Source organism: Semicossyphus pulcher, unplaced genomic scaffold (assembly GCF_022749685.1).
Source record: "Semicossyphus pulcher isolate SPU_LCO1_2020_fin unplaced genomic scaffold, fSemPul1.0.p SCAF_12, whole genome shotgun sequence".
In the NCBI taxonomy this organism is placed as follows: domain Eukaryota; kingdom Metazoa; phylum Chordata; class Actinopteri; order Labriformes; family Labridae; genus Semicossyphus; species Semicossyphus pulcher.
Window position 1 is genome coordinate 11,256,479 of NW_027211626.1, and position 24,501 is coordinate 11,280,979.

The window sequence follows — 24,501 nt, forward strand, 5'->3', positions numbered from 1 at the left end:
ATATTAGTATGAGCTTAGTATTCAAGATGAAATGTTTAGCAGAAATATGATCAGGCACTGAAAATAAAGAATAAAAACATTACAGTTGAACATACCTGCTCATCACCTCCTGTCCTCCTCCAGATTCCCTCCTGGCGTGGTGGGCGTCGCCCCCGGCGGGATTCCCGGACCTATGGAGGGGTTGGTGCCTGGGGGAGTGCCCATCGCCCACACCCTGCCCCCCGGTACCCATCCGTCACAGGCCGTCTCCCCCAACCAACCCTCCAAACATGGCGACCCCATGAGAGAGCACATGAGCGAGCCGTAGGACTGCTGCTGGAACCGAGCAGTTGGGGCAAGAAAAAAAACAAAACAATGTAAACTTAAAAAACCCAGAAACCTACCATCAAAACCATCCAACGTTACGCTTGACTTCAGCCATCTGAACCTACCAGCAGACTGCCTGCAGGGCAACGTTTCACACATTTTCTTTTTGTATGAAACCTCTAAGACCAAGTGAGGACAGTGGATGTTATCGCACACATGAGCTGCCACACTGAGATGGGACTGACCGTCAAACTCTGACGCCTCTCCTCCCCCATATCTGTTTTCGTTTCTTCATTGATGTTTTTTGTTTTTATCTTTATTTTCGAGTATATTTTAGGGAGATTCCTCTGGATTTCTGGGACACGTTGACGATACCACGTGCAGGATGGAAATCTGACCCTACTTCCTGGTTTAAAGGAGAAACCTGAAGGGATTGTGACTTCAAAACTTTGTCTCCGTTTCCCTTCTTCCCCGTCAGTTTGACCCATTTCAGAGCAAACATGTTGTTATTTTTCTATTATTTCTTCTGTTTATCCTATATTCTGTGTTTCTGTTGCAAGTGAATATCTGTTTTATGTTCTTCAGTGTGTGAAAATGAATGGATTTACGATTCCATGTACGTTAAGCAGGCAAGAAAAGTCAGCTTCTGCCGTCTCCATCAGAAATATGAACTCCATCTTAGCTTTTTTTTCTAACCGTCATGGCTGGTGGCCCCTGAATGTAAAGACAAGATGTGGGGCTGTAAATGTGGTTTCAGTTCCAGGAAGAATATTTCGGCTTATGAGGTAAAAAATGACCATTTGAAACCAAAAAAAGAAAAAAGAGTGTCTGCCATTCATGGTTAGGTATGTGTGTCGCCTCAATTTAATATTGCTGTTGTATCTGTTCCAACTCTGCTCAGCTGAGGTACCTACATTATTTGGTAAGTGTCCCAAATATCTGTCTGCACCCAAAGGACCTACAGTGCATCGCAGCAACAAGCTTAAGAGGGAGGGGGAAAAGTAAATTACTTACTGACTCAGGAAAAATACGAAGCTTCAAATGTCCAAATCTGACCAGAGAAGAAAACCAGTCCGGATTATTGATTTTCACAACTCTTTCTCCATTGTGGTATTTTTTTATATATCAAATGTTTGGTTTTTGATGTTCAAGGTTTTCAGTCCTGTTAGATTTGTATTTGCCTCGTTAAATGTTCTTATAATCATAGTCTTATGTGAGCGACCCCGCCCTCTCCTCCTTATAGTTTCTTTGTTTTTCCGCTCTAATGAAAGCCAGCTGTGGCTCTCGGAAGGCGCCACGCCCTCTCTGAACAACAGCAGCCACATCCACCCCCTTTTAGCCCCGTGACGTTAGCAAGAGACGGCTGCTAGCAGATTGTTTGGTTTTTAGTGTGAGTATTTGTATTTGTTTCTTGTACAAGGTGAACATATAGCATACAGTGCAGCTGGAAACAATAAATAAAAATTTACTGTTCTGATTGATGATTGGCTGTGTGGAACGTTTTTGAGTTACTAGTGTTACTTGACACTTTTTTTGTTATTTTAAAGATTAGTCTCAGTGTCTGTAAAAAATTGTGCCGCAGGGAAAAAAATGATTTAATTCCTCCTATTATCATGTCTTGTATTTGGTGGATAGTCACGCTCCAACAGTTCCCATTATGCCTGGTACTAGAAAGTTATTTTTCAGTTTAGATTTGTCCTCATTTTGGCAAATTGGCAAATTAAAAGTATGTCAAATAATCTTTTTGCAGTTTTCAACTGGCCACAGACCACTTGTGTTTTACTGCCGCCATGGTTCTCTCCCTCCCGGAAACTCGTTCTCACACCTGGTGTTAGGAGTAATAAAAAATCAAAGTAATACTTTGGTACCAGATTTGACGACGAAGAAACACGGCGGATGAAAGTAAATATTCATTCGTAAATTCTATATATTGACCAATATATTCATGCTAATTAGCATCTAGTTAATGGTAATTATTTGTAACTTAATCAGAGTTTTATGTAAAATATTCCCTCTGAGATGAAACAGTGTATTCGAGTAAATAAACTTAGTTACTTTTCACTTAGTTAAGTGAGTTAACTGATTCAGGAGGACGACATGTTGGAATAACTTAGAATGGAACACATACAATGCATCCTGAATTATATTTAATGTTACAAGTGACTTATTTATTTGTGTGTACAGTAGTTTGGATTGGCAGGTACCAGCAATTAGGTGCCCGTGTTACTGTTCGCCTGCTAACACTCTTACATGTTGAATCATATACGAGTGTTAGCAGGCAGACGCCCTCTCTGCTTTTAAGTTCAAGCTTTAAAACTTTCCTTTCTGATGAAGCTTATAGTCGGGCTGGCTCAGACTTGGACCAGCCCCTAGTTCTGCTGCTATAGACTGCGGGGAGCTCCTCTCTCCTCTCTCACCATCTGTAAGCATTCATCCAGTAATGCATGTTACTAACTGTATCTTCCCTGTAGTTCTGTGCTCTATAGAACTGATTGATTGATAGATTGAGGCAAAAGTAGCTGACAGAGTCATGCTGTGTATTGTATATACAGCATATTTCAGATGTTTACTATAAACTGATGCATGTCCTCGTTCAGCCACTTTTAATATTTACTGTCCGTCATTTATGACAAACTCAGTGTTAAGAATTAGGGCTGGCAGCAGCAGCTCTGCAGCAACGTAGCAGTAAACACGCTGCCTGTGTGGACAAAGTGTGGGTACGTGCAGCAGTAGTACAGCACTGCAGCGCTGTGCAGTCCCTTTCCTATGCCATCCAGACATATGTGCGCTCAGCAACATGTAAGTAACAGTAGTCAGGTGTAATCCACTGTATTAGGATATATTCTGAGCAATGCAAATCTTACTCAACTAAAAGTACAGAAAGATTAATAACTTTATATAAAAACTTTACTTTTTTTTAAAAGTTAAGGGCTGACTCAGGCTTGCCTTGGACCAGCCTCAAGTCATGCTGCTCTTAGACTGCTGGAGGACTTGATACACTGCCTCCTCTCTCCTCTCCATCTGTTAACATTTATGTCTCATTAATGCATGTTACTAACTTTGTATCTCCCCTGTAGTTTTTGTGCTCGCTCGTGTCACAGGTTCCTGAGGATCGTTGCTGCAGACTGCTGCTGCTGTAAATGGTGTAGACCCGCTCTGCTCGCACAGTGTAGTGAGATAACTATTGTTGCGATTTAAAGTAAATTAAATTGATTGATAGATTTGTAGTTTGAGGTAAAAGTAGCTGAGCGAGAAGATGCATAAGTATAATGTTAACAGTTGTTATCTGTAATGCCTTGGTCAACCTGTAGTGCGTGTCAGTCGTGTTACCTCTCGCTTTTCATGTTGGTGTGCATGTAACAGGTAGACGTTCTGCAACTGACACACTACACAATAAACGGATACATGTCAATTATTAACAGCCATCATCAAAGGCAAACTTCATGTAAAGAGAAAGGGCTGGCAGCAGCAGCTCTGCAGCAACGTATACCCGACGTGCTGCCTGTGTGGACATCGGAGAAGTACGAGACGCAGTTCAGCAAGGCAGCCGTCACGCGCTTGCGCTTAGCAACATGTAAGTAGATCAGTGAAATCTATTTTTCAATGCCTTGAGTTTGTATTGGCGTAGTAACATCTCTGCTTCTAAGAGTAGGCTTAAAACTTCGCTTTATGAAGAAAGCTTATAGTTAGAGCTTGCCTTGTTATGCTCCTATAGCCTGCAGGGGGACTTGATACATTGAGCTCCTCTCTCTCTTCTCCATCTGTTAACATTCATGTCCCATTAATGCATGTTTCTAACTTTGTATCTTCCCTGTAGCAGCTGTGCTCTCTTGTCTCTCTTGTTGTTGCTGCTGCTGTGAAAGGTCTAGACCTGCTCTGGTTTTAAGCTTTTTTTTTGTTGAGTGATTTCTTTGTTCTCCTTTGCATTGGGGACAAGTTGTCAATAAAGCTATTTTAAAGCGAATGACGCTAAACCTTATAAAGAAGGGTATCTTTACTTCATAACCTTCAAGCGACCTGATTGTACTAAAAAGTGTAACGATTTTAAAATCCACAAGAGGGTGCCACAGAAACTTAAGATCTGTTTGATCCTTTTGAATCACTTAGCACCGGGATGAAACCTGTCACAGGTGTCGTTAAGCTTCTCTAACCTGCTTTAAATCACATCATTAATTGAAATACAGAGAGAGGGTAAAAACAAGAACATCAGACAGAAACAGTTTAGTTGGACATTCAAAAAGGTTTTCCTTTATTTTTTCCTTATTTTGCCTGCTCTTTGCGTTACACTCTGTATAGTGAAGTCAGGCCTAAATCCACAAACCATCATAGTCACAACTGCAACTATTGCATAAATACAAAGCAACATACAGGTGATGCTCAAAAAACGTTTATGACTTGAATGACACACGAAAGAGGTTACAGTACGCAATGGCAAAGGGGAGAAAACAAAATGCAAACATTCACAGCAAAAAAAGTAACGACAACTTGTGTTTTTTATTTTTTCTGTCAGCTTTGGTTTTATATGTTGCAGTCTTTCACGACGACCTTAATCAAAAACTTAAAGATGGTTTCACATAATGACAACAAACGGGGCGTTACAGAGAAGGTGAACGGATGTGTACCATGAGGGTGACCTTGACGACAAATGCTCGAAGGAAAACAAGGACAAAGAGGAAGTCTGAAACAACAAAGTGTGACTCTTGGTCTCACTCGCACACTCGCCTGCCCAAAAAACAAAAGCACCAGATTTTAGGCAATCAGATGAGGTACTAAATCGCACGCAACAACGTAAGTAAACTTTTCACTGATGGTCATTGTTGGTTCTTTCCTCACAGCAACAGTGTTTCTGTGCAACGTGTCTTCATCGAGATTGAGAATAATTAACAAAACCACAAAAAGGAGAAAATATACAGAAAGCTCTTATTAGCTCAAAATATTTTTCCAAACAATAAATATGTAGAGTAAGTTCAGAGAAAAACCAAACACACACACACGCACACACACACACACACACACACACAACTTCTCAGTTCAATCAGCCTGAAAAAAGGTAAACCAAAGATCCAACATGAATGTTCGTGTGCTAAACCTTAATGAGTGTAGGTTTGACTTGTAAAAGAGAAACATCTCCCCTTTCAAGAGCTTCATATATGACCTTAATTCAAGCAATGATACTGTATTTATATAGAAATGTTTTAATAAATGTGCAGTGCTTAGTAATAAGGATTAAAGTCATTTATTATTACACAATCTCCGGTTGTCTAAAGATAATGATATTTATTGGCTTCGTCCCTGCCCATTCAAAAACAAAACGCTAAAGAAGCCAACTCTTATACAACTTGAAAAAACATCAGAAAGATCAATTTGGAAGTGTGCTTTTGTCAGTGCCCACACTGAACGGATATAAAGTGTTGATTTCAATCATTGCTGGTATATTTCCTTATACTCTTTTAAACAACCACATGCATTTACATCTATGGATAAAGATTCCTTTTTTCCTTTACATTTGAAAATCAAAACAAGGTCATTTGCATTTGTAAACCTTTTTTCTCTCCCCAAATCTGCTGTGCAGCAGCGGAGTTTGTCAGTTTCAGGTCTGTCAGGAGTGAATGTGTTTAAGTATAATGTCTGCGTGTGCTAGAAGAGTAGCAGTGACTTCTGTCAGAGGTGGAGGGTGGGTGTGGGAGCTTCTGGTTCCCGGTCCTCTCCTGAAGGCTTTCACAGTTTGTCCGTGTCAGGAAAGGAAAGAAAAAAAGAACTGTAAGAGAGAGGAGGGGGAGGAGTCCCGCCCCTCCACCTCGGTTTTGTCACTCGTCGTCGTCGTCTTCCTCCTCCTCGCCGTCAGACAAAGAGGCGCAGGGGCGGATCTGTCGGTAGCCGTCCAGCCACTTCTCCACCATCTGGGTGACGAGCGGGTGGTTGCGTCGGCGGGAGCTTTTTTGAAGAGCCACCAAGACGCCGCCCTCCGTCACACAGCAGTCCAACCACTCCCGCAGAAGCTTCTCCTGCTGCTCCTCATTACCCATCTAATAGAAAGGGAGACACAAATATGGCCATCAGAGGGAGCCACATTACTAGACCCAATTCATACCAACAATGTACAGTCCCGGTGAAGCCCTGCATCTTTTAAACTGTTGACACAAAGGAGAGAAACCTTTCCTACAAAGCATCCTCGTTTTAAGCTCTCATGCCCATAACAAAAAACAAAACCCATTTAAATTCTATAAAGACAAACATGGGGTCCTTACTTCCTGCGCTGAGAGGAAGTGAATGTGAAGCAGCTTCCTCTCGCTGTCGACCAGCGGCAGAAACGTGACCGTCACGTCATCGTCGGTGTTGAGGTTGGCGCCCGCGCCGCGATTGTCAAAGCCGTCGTTCTCCATGGCCACCAGCGCTGAGAAGTGGCCCCGCGTGTAGCCCAGAGCGATCGGGCTCTTCCAGCAGAAACTCTGCTCCCACAAAAGGGGCAAGTACACACCTGGAGGGAGAGGAGACGGTTAGTTTGAATCATTTCTGAAGATATACTTTATGCCTTTATGAAAACCTACGTTTACAGAGCAGAGGTGGTAAAGATGTCCACTGTTAATGTTCATGTTCAGTTCATTACATGGAATATGATCACCTTTGTTGTCCAACAAATTTGAACCACATTCATGGCTCCCTACTTGGTCTACAGGGATACTGCTGGTTATACAGTTTAGTGGAATACACTCTCTGCTCTAGCATTGCTCATTACACAATACAGTGCATTAGTACTGTGAAGAAATGCATTATAAGCTCCTGTTAGGTATTTTAGAGGCCTTGTTTAAAGTCGAGCTGAAACGGCATTTCGAGAGTATCTAGCTTCCGTATCGTAACGTATTTCCAAGTGAAACAGGACGTGCAGGCGGGACATATCCTTAGAGGGAGTTGATTTGATCGCTGAGAAGTGGGCGTAGACGGACGTTCTCCACAGCGCAGTAGCTAGTTAACTGACCGAGCGTTCTTGGTGCTCTGCGGCTAAATGTTGCAGATTGATTGGTTGAAATAGTTTGGTGCTAACTTACGTAAGCACGCGTGAAATTTAGTTTTACTGCCAGAAAAAATGATCGGATTTTGATATAAGAATACGAAGAAATTGATTTTCTGTATTTTTTTTGGCCTATATTGTCAAATAGATCCACAATATTACCGGGGATGTGATCTAAAATGATTAAAATTACATTTTTCATTTAACCTCGACTTTAAGGGAACAAAGTGTAAATAATGTTACTGCCGCTTTGGACCAAATTAATTAAAACTAACCTTTATGTAAGTATTTTTCAGTATTTTGTTTAACTATTTAAATATATATATTTTTTTTTTTACATGAAATGAATCAAGGTATATTATTTAAATGATGAAAAAATTGATAATTTTTTAAGACAATCTGGGGAAAATACGATGAGACATGTCATTTAATGGAACAATTATTCATATCCTTCAGTAAAATGTTGTTAAACGTATGAATAGAACAGTGTAAAAAGTCCTGCCTTTACAATATTAACAAGGTAAACAAATACAGATATTATCTGCCAAATTATCAAAGTTTTGATACAGCAGATACAGATTGTAGGATTATTTTCACTGATGAAAAGATTCAAAGAAGCAGTTTCATGTTGTAGTATATACCGTATTAATATATTGTCTACACTTTAAGTATATTAAGTTAAATTAAGTTTAGTTAGTATCAATGTAATTTGTTTTGCATTCAAATCTGCACGGTCACTATAGCTATTAAACAAGAGGAGTAAAAAATACATGTTTTCTGCCATCTATTAGAGTAAAAGTATAACGCAGTATAAAGCAAAAAGCGTTCTTCAGTACAGTAACAGTAAGTTCCACCACTGAAGATGACCTAGCACATTACCACAGTTAAAGGCAGAATCAGATACTGGTTACACACAGAACAATGCAGCAGAGACAACACGGACAGTATTCATGTCTCATATTTCTCCAGTTCAATCACAAACAAAGCAGCTCTCACACCTCGTGAATTCCTCTGTAACTGAAACCACTACTGAGAAGCCTGTGTGTAGCTGCTCTGCTCTCCCAGTTACCGCTGTGTTTTTACTGGGTTCACTTGGTCACCACTTTACACCGCGCTCCCCTCCCTATAGGCGCCCGTACGCACGCCTCCCTCTGTGTGTTTTACATCGGCTCCTGGCAACAGTAAATCACACATCCATCAGGCTGGCTTTACCACAAGCAGTTGGCCATTACAGAGCACTTTCATCATCCCCAGCACAGCATTGCTCGGCGGGCAAACTGAGTCCAGGTTGTTTTTACTGCGCGCCGTAAACGTGGAGCCTGCTCTCCACGCTCGCGGGATTGTTTGACTGAAGCTCTGATGGTTTACATATGTTGAAATGTACCCCGAAATGTGCGTGTGCGTGTGTGTGTGTGTGTGTGTGTGTGTTAAACACTTCCTGGCATCTCAATACACTTCTAAATGTGCTCCTATGACAGGAGGGGGCGTTTTGTTATGTTGCTTATGTTATTTTGAGTCACAAAGTACTAAAATACCCCTTAAATGAAAGACATAACACAGATGCATGATGTAAATAGCAATTACTGACAGATCAGAGGGGCAGTTATGTCAGCTATGTCAGCTATGCAGACACATGTAGGCTGGAGCTATTTCACAGAGGAAGTCTAGAGCTTCTCCACCCACTGGACTGGAGCTGCACTCAACATGTTATCGCCAAACTGCATTAGTCAAAACGGTTGTGTTTCTGCTCACCTTGAAAACGGGTGTACCCGAGCGTTTCGCCACGGAAACTTTTGTAATACTTCACTCCGTAGACGATGATAGGCCTGCGAAGTATGTGTGCAAGAACGAAAATGTGGGTCTGCTCCAGGCTGGATCCCGGCTGTGAAGGAAAACACAACACGGAGGGAAAGAACAGTTAGAGAGCTGGCGTCGGTGAAAGTACAAAGTAAAGAGTCTTGCATACTGTACGTTCTCTCTGCCAAGTATTAAAACATTAAAACACACAATTACTTTGCTTTCACGCCCAGATGTAATAACAAACCGCCCAAATACTTAGTCTGTGAGGTCACGCTGAGCAGTGAGAGGCAGAGAAGTGCTGATGACAGACAGGATGCACTTTCACAGGGCATTACAGATTAAGTACACTGCAGTAAGAGCAGCAAAGCTTCTTGCATAATTCATGCATCATTAGTGTGCCACATTTTTAAGCAGATCCAGCTGCTGGCCGCCATGTTCATGTGTGTGCTTGCTGTACCTGACTGGCCAGGGACAGGATGAAAGCCCAGTCCTCCTGCCACTGTTCCTCCTGCAGCGAAAAGTGCAGGCCGAAGCTCTGCGAATACCACGACTCCCACTCCTTCCAGCGCGTGTAAAACCTGCCGACCACACGCACAAACACAAGTCGTGTTGTTTTGTCTGTGACATTATTTGACCTCACTGTGAAGAAGGGCGGTGACCGCATTTTAGTGCATTCCTCCAGAACTGTTGTGGTGGAGGTTGGATGGCAATTACTCATTATGCTTAAATAGTAATTTTCTAACTGAAATACCAACAGCTTTTAGAAACAGACATGCTTTTACGTCCATGAAGAATCAGCCTCAGGCCTTACACTTCTTAAGCACATCCGAAGTTTATTAATCTCTTCTTAAATTTGTGTCTTCTTAAACTGGTCTGGATCTTAAAACTTTAGATTTCTGGTGTTTATGCCAACCTCTTAACCCTGGCATCGCTTTCAAACATAGTCATGCAATGAAGGAAAACAAAATATAACTTGAGAAGGCTGAATTTCAAGGAACTCCTGAACTCCTCAACCTGCTCACTTCAGTGTAAAACAGTTGGCTAAATTCTTTAAGCATGAGCAGATGTTTTCGTACTGGATTCTGATCTTGCAGTGGTTAAAAACACACCTGCATATATGTATATTAAATATGCAGTATCATTAAAATCATCCTCCTTTAAATAACTATCAGCACACACAGTCTAATCGCCTAAGTGCCTCACCAGTGAGAACAGTCGTGCAGGCTGTCGTGTAGCGTCTTGCGGAGCACCGAGTCCTTGTCATAAATGCCCCACGTTGCCTGCAGCACAGAGTCGAGCAGACAGTCCCCGGCCGTGCGGTTCCACAGAGCGTACAGTCGACTGTCTAACCTCGTCCCGAGCTCCAGGGACCAGTTGATGATTGGAGACTCTTCCTCCAGTTCTGAACGAAAGGGGAGGAAAAAGGTGAGCTTTGTGTTTCTCTATAAAGCCTCTCAGTGGTTCTTACTCTTCAAAGAGAACACAGTGTACTTTAGGAAGCAGCAGTTTAAGGGGCCAAAGTGTTTAACAAGACAGGTGATGGCATTTGAAAGGACTGTTCCAGACGATGTTAATGACTACTCTGACCTGTCAAAATAGATTTGTCTGAACGATGTCTGAGTAAGTCAGAAAACTGAATCACTGCCAGAAGCTGTGTTACAACAGAAATAAGACAATGTGTTGTTAACAACCAGCTTCAGTCATTTTAATTCCCTTGTAACAATTCCTGAATCTGCATAGGCCCCGCCCATTATGCAAATTTGCCACTGCCACATCCGTCGCAAAAACTAAACACGTCTCTGCCATCTTTTAGCGGCAACTTGTTGAAACTTAGCTAGCTTGAAATTTAGTAATAAGTAGTAGTAATATTAACACCGAAGTGGTTGCCATAGGTTGCACATAATGACATGCATAGCATAGATAAACACTTGATTGTCACTGGAGTGGGTCTTTATAATATAATATACAGCTACATCTTACAGTTTGAGTTATAATCTGTTACAAAAACATAAAGTGCAAGTGAGAGCATCAACTGTATTTTTTGGGTGGTTTATAAAAGCACCACACTGGGCATGCTGATTTGTCTTGTGAAGCTCTCTCAGTCTCTTTCAGCTAAACAGACAAAACACAGTCTGATTATTTCTTCTGTGTAGCGTCATGGCAATGCAACTGGCCAATCACAGCCAAGCAAGAGACAAAACGGCATGTGGTTTTAAACAATCAAGTGGAAGTCTGTGATGGTTGAATGCTCTGGAGAAAAAAATGTTCTCCAGAGAGAAAGATTTACTCCCTAGTCAATATCTGTAGTTTATAACCATTTTGTCAAGTGTTGCATTATTTCTGACACTACACAAAAAAAGATCTTTCCTTTCATTATGCTACATTACTCCAATGACACTTTCCTTCCTTTTTTTTTTTTCCTGTAAAAGCACACACGCTGTTCACCCTTGAGACATTTGGTTTAAGGGTTTACATGGCCAAGTAATCAGGTGTTTAAGTAGTGTTGACCTGGCTTGTTGTAATCCCTTAACCTGACTGATGAGATAAGGTTCTCTGTTCATTAGGGCAATCATTGCTTCCAAAACTCATTAATGAAGTGCAAACACACATGCAGACAGGTTACTCAAGGTGAAACCAGGGTTTGCGTCTTTCTCTACCTATCCTGCGTGTGATATTTTAGACATAGGGTTTATTAAACAGGATGCACAAATAAGCAGGGCACCAAAGACAGAATGCATTGTCTTTAAATGTGTGTTTATTTGTGTGTGTACGTCAGGGCTGGGACGAAGTACATTCATCCAATGTGGATCAGAGAAATCCCTAAAACTCAATTAGGCTGATTAGGGCAGAAGCAACTGGTAGACACGATAAAGACGCAGGCAGGCAAAACACAGTGTTGGTTAAAAGGGAAGATACAAGTAATATAAGGCCTTCCTATCATAGTAAACAGTTTGTGACAGGGCTCCCTCTGTTTGCAGAGCAGCCTGACCTTCACCGTCTCAGATCTGTTTCTCTCTCTTAAAGCAACTGCATTCATATGTCTGCACAGGATGTGATGGGTGTAACTGAAGTGTCACCTTTTTGTACGTCCCGATCAAGCACCTCATCAAACAGTTTTTCCTGAACTGCCGGGGGCAAGTCCTCGATGTCTGAAAGAAACAAGAGAGAAGTGAATGAGAGAAATCCAAGAGGGAGGTTATTTGAGGTGACACAGGTGAAGAGAATAATTTCTGTTTAATTAAATGGACGCATTAATCTCTACTTAAACTAGCTGTCACACTAAGCTGAAATAACTGAGAAGGCTAACTAGTTTTCTCTCGTGGCTCAAGCCATCATGTTTTGTTTTTCCCACAATGGTCACTGGCTTTCTCTGCATGCTCTGAGCTCGCGTCAACACAGTAGCTTATTCTTCAGCTAAAATAAATGAATGCATTGACTTTGTGGAACTGAACAGAATGGCTTTCTATAGTGGCCAGAAGCCAAGGTCTGCATTGTCCTGAAAACAGTGCATAACAAAAATCCTTAGCTTAGCTACCAGCGACAAACTGAGCCACAAAAGCAGTTCCACAAAAAGAAATTGAACAGAAAAAAGCACCGACTGCATGTAATTTCACAGAGAGACACTGGCAAAAATGCTAACTATATCTCAGTAATGAACAAGAGACATGCATCGTTGGCGGGCGGGTATACTCAGTATGCAAGAACAATACTCAAAGAATGAGCCAGAGGTGGCCTCCGTCTTCTGGCAGTTGGAAACAGACAACCGTGGTATTATGTCCCCTCAGCATTCGAACAACAAGCAATTTCATACGCCACGAGTAAACAAAACACGCATTCTATCTCACACTTGGCGAGCCAGAGGGGACAGCTAGACAGGGTTTCTGCAGCTACAGAGTTTTATTAGGGGTTTCTCTTAGAAACAGAGAATGCAAACTTGACAGCTGCAATAATTCATGTTTTGACAGCCATGAATTAAGAGTTTTTTAAGCCAATAAAGACCCTTTTGTTTTCGTTTGTTTACTGCTGAAGGGCTGACCTGCTGGCAGGGTGAAGGTCACCAAGTCAGTGAGGAAATAGCAGGTGAAGTCTCCCTTGCGCTGGTGAAGAGAGGCTGCAACCTCACGGCGGATCTGCTCCGTTAGCTCAGGACACACCATGGCCGGAATACACTTGGCTGCCTGCTGGGACACCTGCAGACAGGGGAGGAAAATGGGAGGGAAACTTAATCTAAATATATAAAGTGCCTCCTTTTACAGTGTTCTGGCATTGACTGCGCCAACAGCGCATGCTTCAAATACACACACAAGGTACAGTTCCACCCTGCCGGCTCTGATGTTTACACAGACGTTTTACCTGTTACGCCTGTTACTACCTCCGCCTCTGTGCAATTTACATAGAAGACATAACGTAAAGGAGACTTGTAATAATCTCGCCTTGACCTAGCAGTGTAAAAAGCCCTTATGAAATGCTACACTGAACCAGACATTCAAAGTGCCTGAATTCTATCTTGTCACCTTGATTAGACGGATTTCTCCAATCTGATCAAAAGTGTTATTTAAGATAAAGAGAGCATATATGAAGAAAACACTTTGTCTAAAACATGACCTTTAAAGGGCTGTAGAAGTAAAAGAGGTAGAGGTTAATGGCTGCATTTTTAAAACCTAAATGAGGGTGATAAGAACAAAACAGCCTGAGCTATGTTGCAGTGTAAATCAAGTGTTTAACCTTGTAAACATCTCCATGTGGTGTTTTTCATGTGCTACAAGACATATCAGGGACAACATAAGCAGTCATCGTCATGGCTGGGCCTGTCTGCTTTTAAACTGCAGTGTACCAAGGACAGGCTGAACAACACGTTTTCAGATTGATAGGTTTGTGACGTCACAAACCTCAGGAGCCAATCCTGCTAATGGCCAGGGTGACGCTATGCATATCATTATGTGCAACCTATGGCAACTGCTTCGGCGATGCGCGAGTCAGCTGTTACCGACGACTGACTACTAACATTACTACATTTCAAGCTTGCTACCTTTCAACAAGTTGCCACTAAACGACGGCAGAGACGTGTTTGTTTTCACGATCGAGGTGGCGGTTGAAAATTTGCATAGTGGGCGGACTATGCAGATTCTAGAATTTTTAATGAGAGAAGGAGGAGATGCCTTGGGAGGATTTTTACATGGTAATTAAACATATTTTGCAGCAAAAACATATCAGAGACAATTTATTATTTCAAGCATTTTATATGCCTTACAACATGACTGGAGCTGGTCTTTAATAAATATGTCAAGTTGGAGAACATTTCTGGGATGTCTTTTACAAAGAATGCCTTTCAACCATGACAGATTACTCTGGGAAATATTGTGTTCGCAGGAATAACAGTGTCAGGCTACTGATAGCTGCTGAATATCAATTTGACTTCTGCAAAAATATACAGTACAAACACTGTGGCTCTAAGAGAATGTATTACTCTATCATAGTTGGAGACTGATCACTTACAAAGCAATCAGAGTTTGGGTTTTTTAGGTAGACAACATTGTGACCTGAGCTAAATATACTTCCACTAATCTTATCTAAGTTGCCTTGAGGAAAAGAGGAGGAAAAGAACTGTTTCTGTTTGATGTTAAAGCAGCTTTGTAGAATTTTTGGGGCATGATCCAGTGGTTACTCACTGACCCCCCCTTTGGAAGAGAAACTAGGACAGAGACTGAGAGTGGGAGGAGAGGTGTGTGTACGGATTATCTGGGATCACAGTGCTGACGGCAAGCAAGCTGCAGTACATCTCAGCACACTGCAGACACACACACACACACACACACACACACACACATTAGCTCTGTGAGTCTCTGTGTTACAACAACAAACTGCATATAAAAATCAACATTAAATACATGAACTATCACTATTGAGATGAGGACGTGGTATTATTACTCTCTGTGCACCAGGCCTCTTTGAATCTGATCTATAAACCCAGAGGGAGTGTGTGGCTGGGTTCCAGTCTCTTTCCTCTCTGCAAACCCCTTTGCCCCTGTGATTCCTCCTCCTTTTTGATCTCATCTGATGTTGAGATTAAGAGCCTTCACCAGAAAAGGCTGCCACATCTCTGACGCAAAAACAAGCCCCGCTGCGATCATACCATAACTCAAGTATGCCTGCAATTTTTATGATCCAGTTTTTTGGTCTCCTACTCCTTTTCAATAATAACTCCTAAATCACACCTGGCCATAAACATATGCTCATGCTTTAAAAAAACCCACTATGATTTAAGAGAGATATATGCATTTGTATGTTTCTTAAAACAATATTGGGTTACGCTTTGTTTGAAATTGTCTTCAAGTTCTTGGTCGCGTCTAATTTATTTCTACTATAACAGGGGTTCTCAAACTTTTTGGGGCCACTGGGCCAAGGACCCCTTACAGGGGGGAACATTTTCCAAGGACCCCCTTATAATTGTAACACAGATTAAGCATATGCTTACTACCCTTTGCACTCTTAGATGCCATTGGAACTATTTGTATTGTAAACCTTTTAACCTAAATACTTCAGACCTGTTTCATAGTGATAAACAGACAAACATCTCAACTGAAATCATGAACGGAAACATGAAAAACAAATTTCAGTGACAAAATCTGACAGATATTACAATGTATCTATAATCTACCAACATAAATCCTGAATGGTAGAGCAGTGTTGATTTCGTTAATGAAAATTATGACGATAAATCTTTGTCAGTGACCTTTTTTCCATGACAGAGACGAGCTGACGGGCGTAAAATATATCTTTTATAATAAAATCTCCGACGACAGATATGTTTTCGTTAACAACACCCGAAGGAACTATCAGACAATTAAAATCCATGACATTTTCTCTACTGAGCGTCTAATCTGTCTGTCAAAATACAAGCATTGCATTCCTGCCTTCCCACAGCGGAAGCTTGATTATATCACAAAGGCATCCACGCCAAACAACAAATGGACACACCTTATTTTTCAACGGAATGCACTGTATTAATGGGACGCGGAGAGACGCCCTGTGTCTACAAATTAGGTGGGAAGAGTCGTGGGAGAGTCCAGGCTGGATTATCCAAGGTAATGAATCCGGATATTACACAAGTAAAAGTGTTAAGAGAGTGAAATGGGGCTTTACAGATTCAAACACTCGGAACAACCGCGTGATATCAATTTCTGATACCTGTATTAGGCCTTAGTCCTGCTATCTTATTGCTTGTCTCTACTGACCTCGGTAAGTAACACAGCCAGCATGTCCTGCCTCTGGAAGCGGATGGCGAGGTGAACCAGCGTGAAGCCGTCGTCAAACGCTGAGGGCCGGTTTAATAGGCGCACCTCGTCTGATGTTAGCTGTCGTGCGATGTCACCTCCTGATGACTTGTAGGCCTCCACAGCTGCCAGGTCTCCTTCCACAACACCTTTCAGACAAAGAGGGCGACAGAAAAGGTCAAATTCATGAATAACACTTATGACTGGCACCTGTTTTTTCTTTATGTACTTTTACATGAAAGACATTTAGCATTACGGAGCCACTCAAACAGTGTTAACACAAGCAATTATTTATGGAGACATTTAAACACAGTATAAACAGCCTAAGGCTTATTATTAACCAAAAGCTTTTATTAGTATAATAAAGGAGTTTATAGGTTTACTCTTTGTTGGCATTCTTATTGACAAAACACGTTTATCGCTTTGGTTAAAATCACAACATGACTGTACACAAGAGATTTATCAATACAACAACCTTGTGCAGAGGACTTTCTGTGCTCAACCAAACAGTGTAAAATATTAGAGATCAGAGTGTGCTTTATCTCCATCACAGCTGTAACAGCTTTGTGACTTCACTGCCTTTGAAGTGAAGGAGAAAAGACAATAGGGGGCCACATTGTAGTCCGTCAGTTATTTTTTCCCCTTTTAATCTTCAGGCTTAGATCTCTTAGCATGAGGGCTGAAGGATGCGTTTGATCGGACAGATGCAGGTGTTGGCTTTTCTTTCCTTTTCAAGTCCAACAGAAGCAATTTATCACCAGCACTTAAACCTAACTACTTACTTATTCCCCAAGACAGTCATACTACACACTAAACTGCAAGCAGCAGAAAACATACAACACTCCACATTAACATTACAGTTATCTGTCAATTAAAGCTTTTCCTTAAAAAACCCATCCAATGAAAAGCAAGTGTTTAACCTTGTAAACATCTCCATGTGGTGTTTTTCATGTGCTACAAGACGTATCAGGGACAACATGAGCAGTCATCTCCATGGCTGGGCCTGTCTGCTTTTAAACTGCAGTGTACCAACGACGGGCTGAACAACACGTTTTCAGATTGGCAGCTTTGAGACATCACAAACCTAAGGAGCCAATCCCGTTAATGGACAGGGTGACACTATGCATATCATTATGTGCAACCTATGGCAACCACTTCGACGATGCACGAGCCAGCTGTAACCATCATACTACTACTAATAACTACATTTCAAGCTCGCTAACTTTCGACAGGTTGCCACTAAACGATGGCAGAGACGTGTTTAGTTTTCACGACGGACGGGCCTGTTGGAAATTTGCATTGTGGGCGGAGACTATGCAGATTGGGGAATTTTTTAAGAGGGAGAAGGAGGAGATGGCTTGGGAGGATTTTTACAAGGTAATTAAAAATGCAAAAAAAAAACATATCAGACACAATTTATTATTTCAAGCAGAACATTTTATGTCTTAAAACATGACTGGAGCTGGTCTTAAACACAAATTGACTGCCAGGATTCAACAGTGATACTTTTCCAGTGAGCTTATACACATCAGATGTTCTGATATGAACCATTTTTGTAATTTTCTGTAATAAAGTGTAGAATCTGAGATTAAAAAAAATATATTGAACAGTCCAGAGACACTAAAGGATGAGATATTTTTAGTCCAACTCGTAAAACAAAGCACTAGCACAAACAGAGAAAAGTCGACTGACAGGAACATGCTTGTATGATTAGCTCGCCGTAAGAAGAGTCGTCTGCTTTAGTTTTCAGCACCAATGCTGGCCTCTGTAACTGTAATCAACCACTAACTCAGTGAGATAAAGCCAAAGTTATTCACTGTTTATGGAGAGTAAACTATTTGGATAAGTGTGCTATTATGATCAAATGACATCAAACCTCAGAGTGTGAATTAATTTCAATGCTGCACAAAATCCCTCTTTCCATTTCTAGCATGTACAGTAAAAGCCCATCTATGTGGTATTCTCTCGTACATTTGACAGCATTAAAACACTGCTGAGCTTTTGTTCTCACGTCAAAGGACCACACACAATGCTCAGCTGCATAATCTGTGTGTGTGAGTAAGACCGAGAGCGAGAGAGACATGGAGTGGGTGGAAGGACTCGCTGTGCCATGTGGAGTTGGCTGGCACTGTGCGAGATGAGGAGAGAAACTACACAATAGCAGCGCAGTGTGATAGAGAGGGATCACAACCACTTTCCACAAAACACTCCATTAGTGTGGGCGTGCCTGTAGCCCTGCAGTCAGTACTGTACCCACAGATCCTTTAGAAAGCACAAAAGGTGCAAACAGGCATACACTTAAAGACAGACTGATGAGACAGCATGGATCAGGCTCACTGATGCTGGGCTTTCCCGAAAACAGGGATAGAAAAAAAGAACAACAACTGTCAGAGAAATGTTGATAGTTTGAAGTGTTCTTGTGATTGGTACCTGCTACACTAGCCACTTTAGTGAGTAATTCACCACCATGTCAAGTTCTCCCTGGGAGCAGTATAACTGGCAGCATTTCCACCAGAGTGAAGATTAAAAAATGGCCGACAGAAACAAGTTAAATATCACTGCTTACTGCATCTTGTCACACACACAAAAAAACTACTTCTTTTTCTCCCCAGACTGTAAAAGAGAGCTTTTTATTCATTCAATCTGAATATACTTATTTACAGCAAGCGAACTAAAATGCACACACGGTGAGATGATTATTACACTGTTTTTTCTCTACTGTGTTGTGGAAGACGGCTGGAAGATATGCACATATTTCAATTATTTTGACAGGTAATATTATTTTTAAATGATAGTGGGAAGTTTTGTATTTAAGTTTTGGGGGTTTGTACTAGGGGTAGGAATCACAGGGTAACTCATGATACGATACGCGATACGTGGCCCATGATAACGATAATATCACGTTACAATCATATAATTATACATCACGATATCTGAGTAACTTCTTCCGCTGCAAATTTTCCGTTCATGTTACCTTGAATTCATGTCATCTATTTAGAGCTTTATACTTTTATGAAAAAATTAAAATTCTGCGATTAGGATAGGTGGGATTTACATTATTTATTGCTTGTTTTTACACCTGATCGTACCAGAGCCAGTGAGAATGCATTGATAGTGCTTTTAGGTGTAACCACATATGTAAGCAACATCAGTAGAGTTGAAGGAGTTGGTCCGGGGTCATCCACAGCACAGGGGCAAAGGTCTTTGCTGTTGCCAGAGACTTATTTATTTTCAACTTCTGTTACATGGATCGTGCTATTTTTAGTGCAGCGGGTCCCTTTTGAAACCAGGGCATCTATCAGAGCTGTGAGGACACTGTATACAAACACTGAGGTCCAAACGTCAATGACAGGGAAACCTCCCTGGCAACACGGGGCAGACTCACTGGCCTGTCCTCAACGCAACTGGGCTACACACTCCCCTCTCTCCTCTGAGACTGCAGCTGGGTCACACCTCATCCACTCACTCACTGTTGCCTGTATAATGAGAACTAGGCACTTTCGGCATTACACGGAGAAATCAAACACTGGTGAATCATCGAGAGCTTGTTACATGGCTGAAAGATGTGGTGAGGAATGAGTGCAACCTGCATGTCTGTCATCTCAGGAGCAAAGGCACAACTTGCATTATCAGCTCAAAGAAGTGTGCAAACTCGGATTTTTGTTACATTCAGGCAAAGTTAGTTTATTAATCGACCAAATACGTTTGCAAGCAAAACAAGGGGTTTGTTCCAGCTGCTCAGTTGTGAATATTTGCTTCCTATCATTACTTTCTATGGGGTTAAAGGAAATATTTCGGGGTTAAGGACTGTTGGTCAGACAAAACAAACAATCTGCACGTCTGCTTGCACTCTGGGAAACTGTCAAGGGCATTTTTCCCAAGACCAAGTGATTAATGGAATAATCGCGGAAATAATAAGGATATATCACTCATGAAATTATTGGCTGGCTGCAGCCCTTAAATATCCACGACGTATGTGTATTTGTTGACAAATACGAGCAAATTTTGCATCACTTGAATATCACTTCCCTTAAGGAACAATGGAGAAAGTAAGGGGCATTTCCGATAAGATAAGAAGAGCTAACACTTGAATTTGCTTTAAATCACACCCACTCACATCAGACATTCTAACCAGATGAGACTTGTTCCCTAGGGGACAAGCCACTCAGACATGAGGGAATTCACTATGTCACGCGCTGTAAGAGACCCAGTGCAGGACCAGAAGCAAACTAACTACACCGATGCTTCTGTGACATTCACACCCGATAATCCCTTTGCTTTGAGCACACATGAAACACTGTGCAACTATTAATCCATAAAAGGGCTTCATTGGGATATCAAATACATGTGTGGCTGTCAGTGTAACACAAAAGAGCTGTTTGTCAAAGAGAAATAGAGGTTGAGTGGGTGTGCAGAACAAACTCTATGTGGGCACGGTGAAGGCCGGAGAGAGTGAGATAGTGGTGTAAGAGAGGGGAAAAAAAGCAATCTCTACTTGTTCTTTAAATGTTCATACTCCCTCCCACTCCACATTCACCAGCAGTCTACAGTGTGGGTGGCCGGACACTTGGAGTTTGTGTAGTGAAGTTGTACAATAGCTGAATGCAGGGGATTTCTAAGCATACACCCGTGTATCAAATCTGACTCATCTGAAATGCGCGATATAAAGTGGATTGCAACCAGTTTCATTCCAAATGGTTAAAACAGTCATCCATTTCTCTGTTGCCACCCATTACATCATTCACTAGACTTGATGCCAACTACATAACTTAACAAAATAAACAGAGGAAACAAGTTGAATATATAAATATTCTTAAAACTCACCAACGCAGGCATTGAGGAAGAGCCAATCAGTCCTTCTCATCCTGTTCTTAATCTGTTTCAGTTTTTTGAAATCCACCTCCAGCTCCTCTCTGCTCCCAATCCCAGCCCCTGATGCCACTTCAATCCTCTGAAAGTCCATGTTCACTTCTGACTCCCGTTTTGAGGCCGGGGGTGACCTCCTCTGGCTGCTGCTACAGCCCCCCAGCCCGCTTACCACGCTCCCTACTCCCTGCCCAACAACATGCCCAACAATGCCCCTCCTGTTGTCCCTGTCCTGTTCATTAAGTTTGGAGGAAGGTTGTTGGCTCTCGGGCTCCGATGCCAGTTCGATGGGTTCAGCTAGCAGACTATTCGGCCTTGGGTGGTCACAAACCACACACTTGAGTGCCTTGGCCCAGTTCTCGTAAGTGCAGGCAGTACAGGTCCAGTGCTGTGCATGAGTGTTGAGTCTGTTACGGTCATTATATTCCTCACAGGGGTCTGTAGTAGTGGCCGGGGGAGCAGGGCGGCACCCAGAGCTTGAGGTCTGGGGTGATTCTGTGGGGCTGCGTGGCTGCTGGGTATGAAGTCCTTGATGGGTTGCATGATGCCCATGCTGCTGTTGTTGAGCCTGTTGCCTCTGGCACAGGCACTGAGTGCAACGGATGGCCCGAGGCCAGTTCAGGTAGGTGCACATGTGGCATGACCACTTGCTACTAGTCTCAGGTGCGTCAGCAATGCGGACACGGGGTCGTGCGCTGGAGTCTGGACAAATAAGTAAGCTGGAGCCCCCTTGGGATGGGCTGTTGCTGAGGCCTGCAGGGTCCCACTGGTGCAGACTGGCATCCAGAGCAGGGCTGCTCTTGAAGGGCTCCTCAGTAATGATGGCACTCCCGCTGGGCCTCTGAGCGCGGCACATGGTGCACTTGATGGCGGACGGCCAGTTCTCGTATGTGCAGTATTCACAGGCCCACTTGGCAACCAGCTCGGTCATCGTCACACCGCCGCTGAGGGGGGCTTCCTGCCGTTCAGAGGGGTTCTCAGCTCGGCAGATCCACTCTTAAGGAGATCACACAGCAAGCAGTCCACTGGGGTAAAACAGAAACAAAAGAGAAATGCTATTTTAGCATAATGATTTGATGTTATGGCAACAAGCATATCGAATGCAACATAAGTATAAAAGAAATTCAATATATCTTATAATTCAAAGACAAGCACTCTGGAAGAGTTAAAGGATTACAAATTCACTTAAAAACGATGCTTTTAAAAAAAAAAAAAAAATGGTGCTTAACTTTCCCGTTTTTAGGCGGTAAATCTCTTGCTGTCCCATTGTTCAGCCGTTAGATGATTTACTGTCAAACAAAAATCTACACTGATGTCCTTTCTCAATCTGGCACTAATTTGCATTAAACATTTAGAGGAAGCAATGTTTAGAGACCCACAAAGCAAAGACCCAGGACGAAGATGCAACCTGGAAGGTAACAATGAAGCGACTATTAAAACCTAACGCTGGCTTTTAACACATACAGTAAGTTACATGGACCTGGCAAATGTGCCCTACAACCGAGCTGGGTAACAAGAGACAAGGACATATGAAACCAGATACCCAGCAGGGAAGCGCGTGACTGGTTAAGACACATACAGATGCACTGAAATTTAATTCGCCCTAAAGCCTACATATGAGACTTAATGATTCAAACCACATGTGCCCTTGGTCTGAACCTTATTTGCGAGACAAAAGTTGATAAGACAACGTTAACATTGCTTGGGCCGCTGAGGCACAAGAGTTGGTTGCAAGTTATCGTGTTTACACCACGCCTCCAAGTTTACAAACACACAAATGCGAGATAGCTGCATGTTTAGTAGGTTAGGCAAACTAAAACAGGAACGTACCTATGTTTACCAGCCAGCTATAGTCGTTCAACCTGTTTATTTTTGGTAGGCTAATTTTAATGTTAATTAAAACATTAGGAAATGGACTTAAATAAACAACAAGCTGGGTTTAATTCAAATGAGCATTCGAGTAGTGTCATTTGTGCTCTTAGTCAATATAACTTAACACGGTGTCGCGTGTAAATAGATACACGGCGCGAGCTAACTAGCCGTTAGTTATCCATGACAACCAGGCTACGTTCGATCGTTCGGTTACCAGCCAGGAATTAAAGCCAAGCTAGCAGGCTGCTCGCTAACATTACGGGATTATGTGGCCGTTTGAAAGGCCCTTTTCAACTCTACAAGCTAACGATGAAACGCTTACCTTTGCTTTGCTGTGTTTACACTCCTCAGTTTCCCACCGCAGCCAAAACAAACGGAGCTTCCCCAAGAAACCCACTCCAATCCGAACTCAGGCTTCACTCACTTGGCCCACACTAACCGCATATTTACTTCTTTGGGGCGCCGTTTAGTTGGCAGTTGAAGGTCCATACGTACCGCGGAGTAAGAACCCCCCCTTGTCCCGTCCCTCTTCTGTTTGCTTTGACGCGTTAAATCATTTTTATCCTGTTCCCGATTCCCAACAACAAAACTGACGGGCTTTAATGGCGGCACAGGGGAAGGGAAGCAACCGAGGCAGGGCTAAAAAATACACTACGAGAAGGGAGAGCAGAGCGCTCTCTGGGCCGTGTTACAGGCAGGGGCAGGATCAGGATTTACCACCCGAATCTGCCAAGCAAGCTGATTGGTCGGTTCTTGTGTATCCCTTGACACTGACCAATCAGAGTCTACGTCTCTCATTCCAACTGTTAAAAGGCTCCGTTAAAGCAAAACAGGCTCTTATGTCACAGTAATATCAACAAAAATTCCGCTTGAATATTATTCTCTTTTGGTCGACGATAGGCTCAGTTTCTTACAGTAAAACAGGTTTGTTTTTAATTCGTGCATCGTATTTTGTTGCATTTCTGGCAAGCAACCACGTGGTATCCCCTCAAAAGGAATAAGAGGATGATGTCATCGTAAAAATACTGCAGCAAGCATTCTGCAGTAATGCATGACAGCTTGAGCAACAGTTCCCAGCGAAATATTGTTATAGTTGACGTGCATCAACACACTCTTCGCTGGCGGAATTTAATTTATATCATATATATAATTTAATCATGTATAGTTTTCACCAGAGAAACATTTACGCATGGATGAAATTCTTGTTTACATTAAAACCCATGAGATGTCATTGACACAAGCACAAGTAGGTTTTGCGCATTAATATACACGTCTAAGATAAATTAATTGTGGTAGACGTTTGAAGTAATTTTTACAAGTTTTCTGTTGTGTAATTAACCCGAAGAACGGATTTCGTTGAAAAAAAAACAATTT

At 42.1% G+C, this 24,501-nt stretch overlaps 2 protein-coding genes across 6 annotated transcripts in view; one reads left to right on the plus strand and one right to left on the minus strand.

The window, feature by feature from the left end:
- Positions 1-1,787, plus strand: part of ctbp2a (C-terminal binding protein 2a) — a 78,649-nt gene extending 76,862 nt beyond the window's left edge. For all 5 annotated transcript variants that reach the window (XM_069658499.1, XM_069658500.1, XM_069658497.1 and 2 more), the window contains one exon: positions 124-1,787. In XM_069658499.1, coding sequence (XP_069514600.1) covers positions 124-307 — 184 coding nt within the window. In that variant the 3' untranslated portion in view covers positions 308-1,787. The remainder of the gene's footprint in view (positions 1-123) is intronic.
- Positions 1,788-4,526: 2,739 nt separating this feature from the next.
- zranb1b (zinc finger, RAN-binding domain containing 1b) lies at positions 4,527-23,744 on the minus strand. The gene is made up of 10 exons (XM_069658966.1): positions 23,450-23,744; positions 21,214-22,280; positions 16,351-16,538; positions 13,152-13,305; positions 12,193-12,264; positions 10,319-10,517; positions 9,573-9,693; positions 9,068-9,197; positions 6,555-6,784; positions 4,527-6,332 (listed from the first exon to the last, which is right to left on the minus strand). Exons 2-10 carry the CDS (start codon positions 22,184-22,186, stop codon positions 6,114-6,116), a joined length of 2,286 nt encoding a protein of 761 aa, XP_069515067.1. The 5' UTR covers positions 22,187-22,280; positions 23,450-23,744; the 3' UTR covers positions 4,527-6,113.
- Positions 23,745-24,501: the final 757 nt, after the last annotated feature.

Excerpts from the sequence above, each read along its gene's own strand:
- zranb1b (XM_069658966.1), bottom strand. The coding sequence starts at position 22,186 with ATGACCGAGCTGGTTGCCAAGTGGGCCTGTGAATACTGCACATACGAG. Across the intron at positions 12,265-13,151 it reads GACCTTCACCCTGCCAGCAG|ACATCGAGGACTTGCCCCCG; the intron begins GTCAGCCCTTCA and ends TGTTTCTTTCAG. Across the intron at positions 9,198-9,572 it reads TCCTGTCCCTGGCCAGTCAG|CCGGGATCCAGCCTGGAGCA; the intron begins GTACAGCAAGCA and ends TTTCCTTCACAG.